The sequence below is a fragment of the Anneissia japonica genome, unplaced genomic scaffold, assembly GCF_011630105.1.
Source record: "Anneissia japonica isolate Jap-2015-1 unplaced genomic scaffold, ASM1163010v1 scaffold287592_len165086_cov136, whole genome shotgun sequence".
Taxonomy (NCBI): domain Eukaryota; kingdom Metazoa; phylum Echinodermata; class Crinoidea; order Comatulida; family Comatulidae; genus Anneissia; species Anneissia japonica.
In genome coordinates this window covers 13,768-29,038 of record NW_022754747.1, presented here as the reverse complement: position 1 = coordinate 29,038, position 15,271 = coordinate 13,768, and the positions used below count along the sequence as shown (strand labels likewise).

The window sequence follows — 15,271 nt, the reverse complement described above, 5'->3', positions numbered from 1 at the left end:
CGTAAAAATGCGCGTGCGTAGTGGAAAATTTCAAAAAAATTTGAAATGCTCAAAATGTCCTAATACGTGCTCTAATTTAGTCAAAAAGTGATTTTAAGCATTTTGAAATTTTGACGCACGCGTGCACGTGCGTTATTAAGCGCACGCGTCAAATTAGGGTACTGTACATTCAACATTAACCCTTAAGTTAATGCTCACTTAATACGATTTCAAAATGGCAATTGATTAGGCTGATATGATCGATAATGTAAAAACGCAAAATTGCACGTAGATGACGTCACGCATGTCTGAGCGCGTTGAAAACCTTACCATGACTATTCCAGGCGAAGACAAAATGATCGATGTAGCGACCATGTGCGTAACTCGTGGCAATTTTGAGATATCGTGCGAACAGAAAAGGGGAGAAAGAAAGAAGAATAAAAAAAAGATGATGATGATGATCCTGACAATAACAATAGGTGATCCGCTAACGTTAGCGGATCACCAAATAAAGGGACATGTCTTAAAGAGAATTGATTTAGCTATAACATACTCACAGGTGGGAGACAATCAATCAAGAATAAGCGAGATACGTTCAAACGAGTATAAACATAATGGCATCATAAATAAAAATTCAGCTTTTTAATTCAAATGGCAATATGATGATGTCACAATATCCGATCAGCCATTATGAAGTAAAAAATCATATCTACAACTCATGAGCTTTCAGATTATGTAATAAAAATTAAGGGTCACCTTTCATCCTAAGGCGCTATAACTGATTAAAAATATTCATGGTTTTATGCATATATAAATGTTGACGCATGCGTACGTGCACGCTAAAAAGCGCGAACGGAAAATTAAGGTACATAACATTCAACCTTGACCTGAAGCTTATGCTCACCTAATATGATTTAGAAATGACGAATGGTTAAGATTATATGGGCTCATCAACGTTTTGAAGAAAGAGAAATGAGGGGGTCAGAAAAAACAATTTTTTTGACCATGATGACGTCATCAAAATGTAAAAAGATGTTAAATATATGAAAGAGAATTGTCTCAGCTATAACATACTCAAAGTTGGAAGACGATCGATCAAGGATAAGCGAGATACGCTCAAATGCGTATTTTAAAAAATGACGTCATAGCTATAATTTACTTTCTTTGAATTCAGATGCCAATATGATGACGTCACAATGTCCGATCAGCCATTATGATCTATAAAATCATATTTACAACTTATGTGCTTTCAGAATATGTAATAAAAATTGGGGGTCACCTTTCAACCTAAGGAGCTATAACTGATTAAAAATAGGTCTGATTTTAGCATAATTTAACTGTATATCGGCACAAATACGCGCAAAGATACCTATGTTTGATGCGCACGTACGGCATTGCTATTGGCCAAAAGATGACCGAAAAGAATGCAAATTTGTGAAAACAATTTCAGGAACCCAAAATATGTAAAATAACGTTATTTCTAGCTTTCGTACGTGCTGCGCACATAAAAGTGCGTGCGCGTAGTGGAAAATTTCAAAAAAATTTGAAATGCTTAAAATTGCCTAAAACGTGCTCTAATTTAGTCAAAAAGTGATTTTGAGCATTTTGAAATTTTGACGCACGCGTATGCGCGCGTAGTGAAACGCACGTACAACATACACCCGAAGTTAATGCTTACTTAATACGATTTCAAAATGGCAATTGGTTAGGCTTATATGATCGATAATGTAAAAACGGAAAATTGCGCGTAGATGACGTCACCCATGACTGAGCGCGTTGAAAAGCTTACCATGACTATTCCAGACCAAGCCAAATGTTCGTTGACAGCAATTGTGCGTAACTCGTGGCATTTTTTGAGATATCGTGCGAACAGAAATGAAAGGAAAGGTAGAATAAAAAAAAAAAGATCTCTGACAATAACAAGAGAAGCGGATCACCAATTAATTAAGTTCTTCAAAATTAAAGGTTTTCCACTCTTGAAAACGGTCAGATAATATTTTTTCCCATTGTTATTACAGTAAATAGGCCTTATGTGTGTATACATACATATAAATCTTACCCGGGAAAATTTTGATTCCTAGGTGGCGGGAAATGAGCTTTCCCGAATTCTGTGGTGTCTTTTAATGACTTTTAAATTCTTCAAAATTCAAGGTTCCACCCNNCCCCCCCCCCCCCACTCCTTGAAAATGATTCAATTAATCAATGAACTCCAAAGATAAAGGGTCCGGGTTCCCCGGAAAAATTTCGATTTCTAGATGGTGGGAGATGAGCTTACCTGACTTCTGAAATGTCTTTTAATGACTTTTAAAATTCAAGGTTTTCCCCTCTTAAAAAAGGTCAGGTAAATTTTTCTCATTTTCTATTTTATGTGTGTATACATACATAAACAAATGAGTAGTTGCATGCGTATTCTTTTTTCCATGAATCGATAAATCCCAAAAAGAAAGGGTGGCGGGAATTGAGCTTTCCCGACATTTGAAGTGTGTTTTAATGAATTCTATGTTCTTCAAAATTCTAATTTTCGAATAGCAACAAAAAAACAAAAAAAATCAGCTCACAGGTCCTGTAAAGGTAGGTCTAGAATTCTTTTCTTTTTCCCATTTTTTTGTTGCCCAAGGGAGGGGTCAGGACCCATGATCCCACTCCCCCAGATCCGCCAATGTGAATTGTAAGAAAATGTAACTCGGTCAGGTACTGGATAAACATTCTCTTTCCCATCCTTCACCTTCTTCCCTTCTTCTTTTTTTGCATTTCCGATCATACAAAATTCTCCAGACATTATATATTTTTCGCCAAATAGTGGGCGAGCCCGGTCGCCCGGTCCCCTGGCCCCCCGCTTCCGCCGGCCATGAACATACTGTACCACATTCAAAGGTGTACTGCTACATCCTTGCTACTTTTTTGTCACTTAAGACCGAATTAGTTAAGACCGAAATAAAAATTAACACCAAAATCACCAACAACTTGGACCAAACCTAAATTCAATACTTCAATCACAGACAAAAACCAACTCAGCCCAACAGACAGCCAAAACAAACTCTGACCAAAACTAACTTGAACCAAAACCAACTTAAACAAAAACAAACTGCTGGACATTTAGCTATCAGTATCCATGAATTGAAACAGAAAAACAAATATTTAGGTTCATGTGGTACTTCTGAACAGCACTGACTAAAATAGTGGGGAATGTTCATATACATTTTAAAAGACAATATTTAACAATTGAGAAATTCAATTGATCTAGAGCTACAGGTATGTCCTATGCTCTCTCCCCTCTAGTGAAATTGAAGTTGGATAAATTGATATTGAATAATGAATGTGAAATGCTTATTAATGATAATGTTAAACTTCATGAAAATTCATTTGCAGTAAAATAGTGTTGACATTTTAATAGTCACATCACTCGCTGATGAAGGATGGAGAACCATTTCAAAATTCTCTTCATCTTCCCTACATTATTACAGTTCACATTATTATTGTTTTCACCATCCAATTTTAACAAATACAATACAAACTTTTCATATTTCTTTTATTTTCTAAATGAGCAATTGCTTTTTAGATTTTTATCAATTATTGTTCCAAGTATAAACAGGCCTTTAGCCAGGGAACAGCTAAATATGTTCTGGAGAGGGTGGTGGATGGCATACCTGGTGTGTATTATTTTTGTCTCCCTATTGTAGGTGGAAATTAAAAAGGATGTTTGATATGAAAAGACATATATTGCTGCTACGCAAATAAACCAAAATATATTATTTAAATATTTAAACTCACTTTCACTTGTTCTCTCTAGCTGTGTCTTGATTTCATCACTTGACAATTTTTCAGATGACCCTTTAAAGGTCATAATGGATGGCACATCAGGCATGTCACTTTTTTGAGTCTCCATTATTGCTGAAAATTAAGAAGAATAAATGTTTATTTTATTATTCTACTGCTACTGCAGAGTAAGAGCTACATCATCAACAACTATAATAGTGAAATAACTATAAAGTAGTGTTTGTTCTATAGCTACTGCAACAATATAATTTCACTAAACTCACTTTCACTTGATCCCACTAGCTGTGTCTTGTGCGCATCAGTTGATAATTTTTCAGGTTTTACTTCAATGCTGGCAGGTGATGGTAAATCAGATGTCTCAATTTTTTGAGTCTCTATTATGGTAAAATTAAGGAGGATAAAGTTTGTTTTACTCTACAGTAATATACAGCAACAATGAAAGCAACAATTTAATACGAAAATAACTAAACTCACTTTCACTTGATCCCACTAGCAGTGTCTTCTGTTCATCACTTGATAACTGTTCAGATGTATCTTCAAAGGTGGCAGGGGATGGTACATCATGTGTCTCACTTTCTGTCTCCCCTTTAAAGTAATTTTTGCATGATTAATAATTAAAATTCTTAAATCTACAACTTATATTTTATCTTTAATATTAAAATTCATATTACTGTACTGTTGTTTCTGGTAAAGATGTTTACATCACAGACAATTTTTATGAAGCCATTTACCATGAGTATTAGTCTAGGAAAAAATGAGTTAGAAGGAGCGGAATGTTACAAGCAATCCACATGGCCAGATATCCTAATTAATCCCTTCTGGTCACCCTAAGCCTGCTGACACTTGATTTTACACCTTGTATAAAAATGGCCCCCATTTTTAAAAATGGTTGCCAAATTTATCTAAAATGTGCATAAAAATGGAAATAAATAAACTGAAGATACGATTTTAGTGTCTAAACTCATAATTTCAGGCAACATTCTAGACATATAAAAACTACTGTCACTCAACATATGCAAAAACTGGTGTTAATTTGTTTTAAAAGTAACTGCAAAATATACTTAAAATGTAGAAAACTGGGTAAGTATATAAGCTACTAGTACAGTTTGCCAGTTTGTCAAGGGGTTGACAAATTTTTGGGTGTTCCTGTTTCATGCTTGAATGTACTTTACTGTTCCTTTACTGTTCATTTCCGTCACAGTTTATAATAATAATAATAATAATTTTGGCTTATATAGCTCATTATACTAAAGCCTCAATGTGCTAAACAATAAAAATAAATAATGCTAGGAGAAATTTAAGAAAAGTACACGTTTAAAAGGTAAGTTTTTAAAGCTGCCTCAAAATCAACAATGGAAGTTGCCTGTTGGATTGTAATAGGCAAAGCATTCCAAAGAAAAACAGAAGCCCAAGAAAAACGATTACCATAATGATTTGTTGACGGGCGAATAAAATATTTATTACATTTTATCATGACTTATTAGAGAATAAAACAATAAAAATAAATAAGGAAACATGATAAATAGAAAAAGGTATCCAAAGCAAGCTTTAAACAAAATCACATAAAAAAAGTATACATAAAAATAACTAATTCATTAAATCTTGTGACAATAATTTATCTAGTAATAACTAGTATGCATAAACTCCTCAATTTAAAATTAAACATGTCAGTGATTTATCTATATATTATATTTTCTAATTATTATTTTTTTTATTTTTTACTTTTATCTGTCAATAAAACAAATAATGAATTAAAGTTTATGATAGTACCCTTTGTATGGAGAAACACCTCAAGTGATAATTAAAGATGTTAGAAATTTTCTATACTAACATCTTTTTTCCATACCAAGGGTAATATCATAAGCTTTAATTCATTTATTTGTTTTTATATATTTTCAAATTATCTAAATTTGTTTTCTTGATTTATGATCTATCATAGATTAGCTGTAAGTCCTTTAATATTTTTTTCTCATGAAAGAAATTAAGTATGGAATGCCAATTAACTTTGGTATGGTGCACACTAAGTGCAATAAAAAGGTTTATGGCCTGGAACCCAGGCTCTATTACTGTAATTTGCTATTAAAGGTCGATGTAATTTTCTTTTGAATGGGTGATTCTTTTAGATGGCTATTACCAGTTTGTACACGATATTTGTTCTGAGATGTTAAATACTAGATTGATTGAATACTAAAATTTTAATGAGATAATTGCTTCATGTGTATTCGAGGCTAAATTCACTAAATAAACAGTTCAAAATCAGGTTAATTTAAGCCCATTAAATGTATAATTGTGAATTTTATGATAGAAAAGATATAGTTTCATCAAAGAAATAGGCCTCACCTTTTCTAGTCTCTGTATGAAGTGATCATAGGACAAAATTTTTAAAGCCTAATATTGCCATATAAAGTCTGTCTTAAACGTAATTTGGATGAATGCCATTTTAAATATGCAAATTAGGCACTTGGAGTTCAAAATACCAAAAAATCAGCTGGATCCCAGCCTCTACAGCAAAATGCCAATTGCATTATAATTTGCTTTGGTTCTGGATCCAGATAAAAGACTTTATTTCATCTGCCTACAGTAAGTTGCTAATTATACAATAATAATTGTTGTGGAATGCCCTTATTTTTTTAATGAGATTGAGAGTTGATAATTTGAGAGACTGTAAGGAACATGACATGAGCTATTGCATAGGATATAAGTCTCCCATATAAAGCTTCTCGGGATTAAGAATTAGGACAAGCTTTCTTGGGCTTCCCATGTTTCAGAGATGGTTTCTAGAGCTTAAAAAAGGTTATTTTCCTTATGTATTCATAACATTGGGCTTAATCGACTGGTTCATTTCTTTGACTAAGATTTTTCGTTGAGTATTATTTTCATTCGACTGGTTTGTAAAATAGAATTTGTTGACAACAAAAATGAACGTAACCAGAGTGTGTTAATCAGCGTTAAGTTATCCAAATGACCAAAAAAAAACTTGGTCGATCGGTCAGTTTAGAAACAACATTTGAGTTAATATAATTACTTCCTTTATTTTTAACGTGTTGAGTACGGTCGTATATTCGAGATGATTTTACCCTTACAGGTATATGCCTCTGCTTGTTCCTGCTGACACTACATCTGCATGGTCTGGTTGCCATCTATTCCAAGATGGTTAATTCCGGAGAAAAAATCTTTGACCGGAATTGCTGTACACCGTTGGCAAATTTTATAAAATTCGCTAATTGTGTAAATCATATCTTTTTAATGCTGCTTGGCGCTTTAAAAAGGGCCTACCTCAGGGTTAAAATCCACTTTAAAATTTCCAAAATCTTCTAAAATATCTATATACAAAAATATCAAAAACGTTGAAATGCAGCAACAGAAACAAAGTTAAAAAATGACAGTAGTAACAGACACTGAACAAGAATACAGGGAGTACTCAGGCTGCCTTACGTGCACTAGTTTACGACACTCCCTCAACCTGGAATGTGGGTTATGTAACACTAGCGGGTTCGGTTCACTTTGAGCTAGACTGTGCATGCAATGCTTAGAACAATAGTCAATCCAAGGGTGTTAGTCACCAGCTGTCTTTTGATTAAACGAAGCCAGGGCTAGGAAACAGCTCAAAAATAACACGATCACAATACTTTAAAAAAAACACAGGAATACTTTTAAAAAAACACCACAGAAAACTTCCACAAACCTTCATGGACACATTAAACACAACAATCAAATCAGATTAAGGTAAAAAGCACAATTTTAAGAGGAAAATAATCCTTTCCTTTAGCTGCCTGGCTCCTCAAGCGTATAATAGATCATAATGGTACAACACTTATTGTATTCTATTTGTATTAATGCCTAAAAAATCGTGCTACAGTTGATTATTGATAAAAAATGATTTACAAATATTAATTAGCAATGGCCTATCACAAAATGCTGAGGCTTAGTATGAGGCTATTTATATCCTTTCTATCACCTTTTTTTATAAATTTGGACTACTACTATTTCATAATAATCAGTGATTATTTTTTACAAGACCATGGGCAACAAATTGGCTGACACGTAATACATACTCCACTGTCATACTCATCCTCACTGAAGGACAAAGAATGCAGTAAACAGTAGCTGTGGAAGCAGCAATGTGAACTATTGTTTACAGGCCCTATGGAAAAATTACAAGAGCACATAAGGTGCAAATATCTGTTGTTTTGGGCTGCAGAATGAGGTCTTGATTTATTCAATAGTTGGGTTTATTGACAAATGACGAAAAAATTCCTACTGGAAAAAATTTCAAAAATATACCAAACAACATCACTTGACAGTTCTTCAAATATTTCTCAAGGGTGACGGCATATGGCATGTCACTTTTTTGAATCTCTATTATAAGTGAAAATTAAAAAGATAGGATTTTTTCCGTTTTATTCTACTACTGCTACTGCAGATCAAGAGCAACAACTTGCAACAACAGTGAGCTAACTCACTTTCACTTGATCCCAATAGCTGTGTCTTGTGTTCATATGTGTTAATTTAATATGCTGATTCATTATTCTCTCATTAATCAAGCTATCATAAATATGCCTATTAAAGTATTATTAATTCATTAAAGTATTATTCGAGCTCTGTTATTATTACTGGTATTATTATTATTATTTTAGACCTAATCAATTATTGATACAATAATGTCCTCTATCGTTCAAAACATCCATTTTGATTAATTAAACAACAGCTTTTTGAATGTGGTATTGCCAATGGGAAACTGCAGTTTTTGGCATTGCGGCAGTGCCAATTCATTCATTCATTTATTTTATTTAGACATGAAAGGTTGTTTTACAAATGGTCGTGTATACCCAAAAGTCAAATATAATATAATGTATAATAGAATTATATATAGTATAAAAATAATAATAATAGAATAATAATTAAATATAAGAATAACATTACAAATTTGATTTAAAAATCGAAAGAGAAGGCGATGATCTAATCTCAAATGGGATTGATGTGAACCCCTATACACTATGCTACGTTTCTTGAAATTACTGTTAGGTTTAGGAATATGGAGTTTAAGGCAATCAAAATGTTGCAAACTGTAAACACTTTGTTTTTAAAATTTGAAAAGATTTTGAATATATAAGGGCATAAGTAGTAGATTTACAGATTTATACATAAAAATTGACACTTTCCTGGATCTCCTGAGATACAGACTTTGCCAGCTCAGACTGTCTAACACTGTTGCAGCTGGTTCATCCCATTTGCAACCGAGGATAACACGTCCCGCCCTATTTTGAAATCTTTGAAGTTTTGCAGCCAAAGTATCACTATAGTTGCCACAAACTTCGCAACAATACTCAAACTGAGGCAAGATGATAGAATTATTTAAGGTAATTAAACAATCATTAGGGACAAAACATTTAACTCTTTTTAAGGCACCAATACCCTTAGAAACTTTAGAGCAAACTAAATCAATTTGTTTTTTTCCATGTTAAGTGTCTATCAATTATAATCCCTATATATTTGCACGATTCGACTTGTTTAATGTGCTCAATTCCAATTTTAATGTTAAGTACCTAATTAACAAATCTTAATTTCTGGTGAGACTCAATTAGCATAACTTCACATTTCTTCATATTTAAGGTGATTTTATTTTGCTTAAGCCAGTTATTTACGTTAGCAAGATCAATATTTAACATTTCACTAATTTTTTCACTTGTTCTCCCAGCGTAAAATATTGCGGTATCGTCCCCAAACATGTTAACACTACAGGACAACACACAATTTGAAAAATCATTAACAAAAATCGTAAAAAGAATAGGGCCGAGTATAGACCCTTGAGGGACACCATAATTTACGTTCAAAATCTCAGATCTGGCCTCTTCAACAACCGTAAACTGTTTTCTATTTGAAAGATAAGATTTAAACCACTGCAATGCCATATTATCCAACCCAAGTTTACCTAATTTATACAAAAGTATTTTGTGGTCGATCAAGTCGAACGCTTTTTTTAGATCAAGTGTGACTAACCCAATCACTTTTCCTTTATCAATAAAATCTATCCACTGTTCAGTTACATGAATAAGAGATGTACATGTTGAATGCATTGGTCGAAAACCAGATTGAACATTACTTAAAAGATTATTTTTATCTAAAAACTTATATAACTGATTAAGTATAACTCTTTCAAACAACTTTGAAATAATTGAAAGTAAAGATATTGGCTGATAGTTGCCAGGATCACTACGATCTCCTGTCTTAAACAAAGGAATTACCCTTGCGAGTTTAAGCAACAAGGGAAATTTACCTGTGCATATAGAGTGGTTGATAATATGCGTTATCACCTGGACAATGAATGGTGCTGAGAGTTTAATTAGCCTAGACGGAAATGTATCCGGACCAGTAGATTTATTAGGTGAAAGAGACATTAATAATTTAAAAACCTCCTCAGTTTCCACATTTTGTAGATGAAACACAATCTCATTTTCAGTTTCAGTACTTTTAGTTAAACCAACATCTGAAAATAAATTATATTCTTCATTATGAAACTCAGCCGCTAACTCAGAACCTATGTTAGCAAAATAATGATTGATTCGATTTGCAATTTTCTTCTTTTCAGTAACATAACCATTGTTTGAATCATTAATGAGTTGATTTATACCTGAATTCTGACATTGCAAGAAGGTAAGGCTTGACTAAGATGCATCCAAGTATTCCTTAGATTTCCTTTACTTGACATTATACCTTCACAAATAAAATTCCATTTTGAGTCCCTAATCATATAATTAACTTTATTTCTAAGAAATTTAAAGCGCCTCATGTGATCAACTGATTTAGTTTTACCAAAAATATGTTTAAAATAGTCTCTTTCATTAATTAGTGAATGAATTTCCGGTAAAAGCCACGGCGAAAGATTATTAGACCGTATACGTTTTTTTGTCTAAAAGGAGCATGTCTATCAACAATACTAGTAAGTAACACATTGAACCTATTATACATAAGATCAACATCAGGATCAATTACTAAATTCCAATCAATTTGTCCCAGATCATAAATGAAGCTTTCATCATTAACATTTTTAAAGCAAAGTTTAAATTTAAAAGTATGTGAACCAGTTTTTTTGGGGGGTTTCCTCGATCAATACAACAGTAAATGAAAGAATGGTCACTAATACCTAATTCAATCACACCAGCCTTAGAAACTCTACCTGGATTAGGGGTTATAATTACATCAATGAGGGTTTGCGTTTCCTGTGTAACCCTGGTAGGTTCATCAATAATAATTTTTAATTGAAATAAATCACACAACTCATTTAATTTTCTAGTATGACAATGGGGATCTAAAGAAAGAAAATCACAATTTAAATCACCAAGAATCAACACATCTTTCTTTTCGCATTCAATAGTTGTAATTACATTTTCAAAATGTGTCCAGTCTTCGATTCGCGAGCTTGGTGGTCGATACCAGTATACAACATCAATTGGTTTCACATTCGGAAAGTCAAATTCAACTACATGTAGTTCAATGTTCTCAAACAATAAATCCTTTTGCACAGTGAATGCTAGGTCTTTTCTAATATACAAGCATATCCCACCACCAGAGCGATTTCGATCATTTCGGACAATGTCATAGTTTGCAATGTAGACATCTTGATCAGAAAATGAATCATCAAATCGCGTTTCACATAAACAGAAAATACTGATGCGACCATCCGAGAGTATTATTTTGACTTCATCGATGTGCATCGGCAAGCTTCTTATGTTCAGGTGTCCAATAATTGTTCCTTTACACACTTAAGTTCCTTTGTGATGTAAGGTTCCACTGCCTCAGGGCCGTCATAATTTCTTGCTTTAAGTTTCCTCTGATTTCCCGCTCTTGTCCCTCATCTTGTTTTCTTCTTACCTTTCGTGTCACACTAAAGGCCGAGCTCTTTAATTCCAACCAGTAAGACTCTGTCATTGTTGTGATTAGTAGGTACCTTTTCTAATTCGAACAGGGTAGACCTTGAATATATAATGCGATTTGTCTTGGATGCATTTGTATTTTGTTTGAAAACATTAGTTCTGTTTGAAAACATTAGTAACATTTGGGAAAGTATTATAAGTTATATAAATAAAGCAATTTCTGAATCAGTGCCTATTAAGAAAAGAAGTAAGACCAAATCATTTCCATGGATTACTACAGCAATTTAATGTGATGGAGGTTTATCAGGCATTAAACTATCTAATTGTTTCAAAGTCTCCAGGACCTGATAATTTACTTCCCATATTCCTAAAAGTATGTAAGGAAGAACTGGCAAGAGTATTGTGTAACTTTTTTAATTTATCTTTAGAGAAAGGTGTTTTACCAAAACAATGGAAAACAGCTAATGTTGTACCAGTTTTTAAAAAACATGGAAAACCAAAGGAAAACTATAGGCCCGTGTCTTTAATACCAATTGTTTGTAAGATTATGGAAAAACTTTTATGTAAACGAACAAGTAATTTCTTAGAGTTCAATAATTTATTATCAGATAATCAGTTTGGTTTTAGACATGCATATAGTACTGAATTGTTACTGACAAAGGCATTTCATTCATGGGCTCAAAGTTTAGAATCTAAAGATTGTAGACAAGTAGATATAATTTTCTTAGATTTTTCATCTGCTTTTGATAAGGTCCCACATAAGCGTTTACTTAAAAAGCTTAATAATATTGGTATAAACAAAACTGTAAATAAATGGATTCAGGACTTTCTTTCAGATAGAAAAAATTATTATTTCCATTGGTTTTTTTTAAGTCGGGGCTCTGAAATGCAAGTTTCAATAGTGCACCATGTTTCGTGTTTAATGTATGTAAGTGACCTTGAATATGGTATAACATCTTCAATTTTTCAATTCGCTGATGACAATACGATTTCAAGACCTATTTATGGAATAGACGACTGTATTAGGCTTCAGGGTGATTTAAATAAGATTGTTGAATGGTCTATTGTTAACAAACTGCCGCTAAATGCATCTAAATGTGCAACTATGAGTTTATCTAGGTGTAAAGAGCCTCTTACATGGGACTATAGTATAAATTTTGAAACAACTGAAAGAGTCCATGAATTTAAACTACTTGGTGTTTTATATTAACAATAAGTTATCATGTCATTCTCATTTGAATTATGTTAGTAATAAGGCAAGCAGACTTCTTGGTTTTGTTTCAAGATGTAGTAAGGCAATGTCTTGGATAGCTATGCTCAATCTTTATAAAACTTTAATATTACCGGTTATGACGTACTGTTGCTGCATGTGGGCACCTACTGAAATTTCAAATATTTATAGACTAGAAAGGGTACAAAAAAGGCAACTAGAATAATTATGTACAGAAAGGAAGGAAATTGGGACACGTCATATTTATATAGATTAAGGATTTTGAATATTTTAAGCATGGAGGATATTTTTAAAGTATATCGACTAACGTTAGGTTTTAAAATAACGCATGGACAATGTCCATTGTCGTTTAATAATCTTGTGAGATCAAGTGAAAGGTGTGAAGGGCGATTAATACATTGGCTTTTGTTATTTTTCCTAGATTATGGGAACAACTTCCTAATGAAATTAAACAATGCACATGATCATCCATTTCGGACTTTAAAGCCCAGCTCACAAAACACTTGATCTCAAAATATTAATACTAATAATAACTATTAATTATCTCTGTTTTTCATTTTGTTTTAGTTAAATCAATTTATTTTGAATTTACTTTTTTGTATATATTTATATTGTATTGTCATTGTAATTGTTTTTGATGATGGAGTAAGAGCAGTTTAATGTTTGGGTTTATGCCTATTACTTACTCCTGGCAAGAATATTGTATGTATACTTTTTACTCTGCCGAATAAATATTATTATTATTATTATTTATTTCAAGTTCCGGACCTGGGTTAGGACTTATGTCCCCACACGCTACTAAAATATTCGGGATTACTCCTATAATGATAAGAGTCAAAAACGCAAACGATAGACAAAACAACTGAAGAATTGCCATTATGGTGTCAGGTGAGGACTGTATTTAAATTAAGTCGACACGCTAGACGATTTCACTAGGCAAGAAAATGCATTCCACTGCAACACACTAGTATGCCATCACGGTTGCGTGAGCCAGTAAATGGCGAGAACGAAGAAGTATGCTTGAAGGGCCTAGCAAACAACAGGTCAATAATCCATAATCTCATCGATGAAAGTAGCAAATAAATAATCAAATAAGCAATCAAAACAATCACAATTTAAATCAGCAAAACAGGAAAAAAAAAGTTTGAAAGGTCGGTTTTGCTCTAAAAATATAGTCAAAAAGCAAGAAACGCAAGGAGCAGCCAGCATGAGCACTAACCCGGTCATCTGTCATCCAATAGAAAAAAGCAGCTTTTTTCGCACTGCGGCAATAATGCCAATAGAAAATAACAGCTTTTTTCACACTGTGGCAGTGCCGATAGAAAACAGCAGCTTTTTTCGCACTGTGGCAGTGCCAATAGAAATTAGCAGCTTTTACACACTGCGTCAGTGCTGATAGAAAACAGCAGGTTTTTTTACAGTATTATTTATTGTCATGCTGTAAACAAGCATTTACCTTTATCTCCGGCTGGGCCTTGTTTAGGAATTTGCTGTCTTAGCCACAAAACTAAAAAAAAAAAACAATATAAATTCATTAAATACAATTTAAACAGTTATCAAAACCTCAAAGCAATATTTTACTAATTATGTAAACTTTTAGAAATTTGAGGCATAATAGTGTTTAGGTAGATAAAATTTTAAAGTAAAATTGAATTTATATATATTTTATTATAATATACTGATTAAAAGAAAAAACACAAGGATTATTATCCTCATTTTAGGGGAGGTTATACTTAAAGTTTTGTTAATACTATGGTTGGAAATTTAAAACCCAGGTTTATGATTTCCAACTGGCCACAAATTCTTAAGCTTGCATTGTAAAAGTATACTTAAGGGAGGCTCAAAACGTTGTTTAGGATAAAAATTATTTTAGCAGCCGACCAGATACAGCTGACAAAGTTTCTAGAGCATTTTGAAATTTTTAAAATAATAACAACAATAACAGTAATATACTTATTATTTTATAGAAAGTTTGATCACCTGTGCAGGTGATTTTAACAAGGAAATTTTTAATTTTAAAGAGTGCATTGAAATACTGTATTATACATATAAAAAGTACAGATGAAAAATAGAAACATTGAAAACAACAAAACATAATTAAATTAAAATCAAAATAATAAGTGATAATTAAAAAACAAATTGCTACCTCTTGTATTAATCATCATACCGTATCTGAAAAATTATACAGCTTCCTATTTTTACCTAGCCAAAACAAATTGCCATACTGTAGCTTTGATAATATGTAAAACAAATACTATAAATTCACCTAACACTGAACCAGTGTGTGCACTTTACTACTAATTGTTTTTTTTTTTGTTTTTTTTTTAGCAATTTTAGCATTTTCTCTGATATGCTCTTGTGCCATGTGAACCACATGGCAATTTATACTGTTGTAGTTAAAGTGGAACAT

General features: G+C 32.6%; 1 protein-coding gene across 2 annotated transcripts in view; it reads right to left on the bottom strand.

Moving 5' to 3' along the window:
* LOC117123234 overlaps positions 1–4,389 on the bottom strand; it is a 27,298-nt gene extending 22,909 nt beyond the window's left edge. The window contains exons 1-3 of one of the 2 annotated variants that reach the window (XM_033269081.1): positions 4,231–4,389; positions 4,020–4,130; positions 3,751–3,870 (exon numbers count right to left, since the gene is read on the bottom strand). In XM_033269081.1, coding sequence (XP_033124972.1) covers positions 3,751–3,865 — 115 coding nt within the window. In that variant the 5' untranslated portion in view covers positions 3,866–3,870; positions 4,020–4,130; positions 4,231–4,389. The remainder of the gene's footprint in view (positions 1–3,750; positions 3,871–4,019; positions 4,131–4,230) is intronic. The other variant, XM_033269082.1, reaches the window with a different exon arrangement.
* Positions 4,390–15,271: the final 10,882 nt, after the last annotated feature.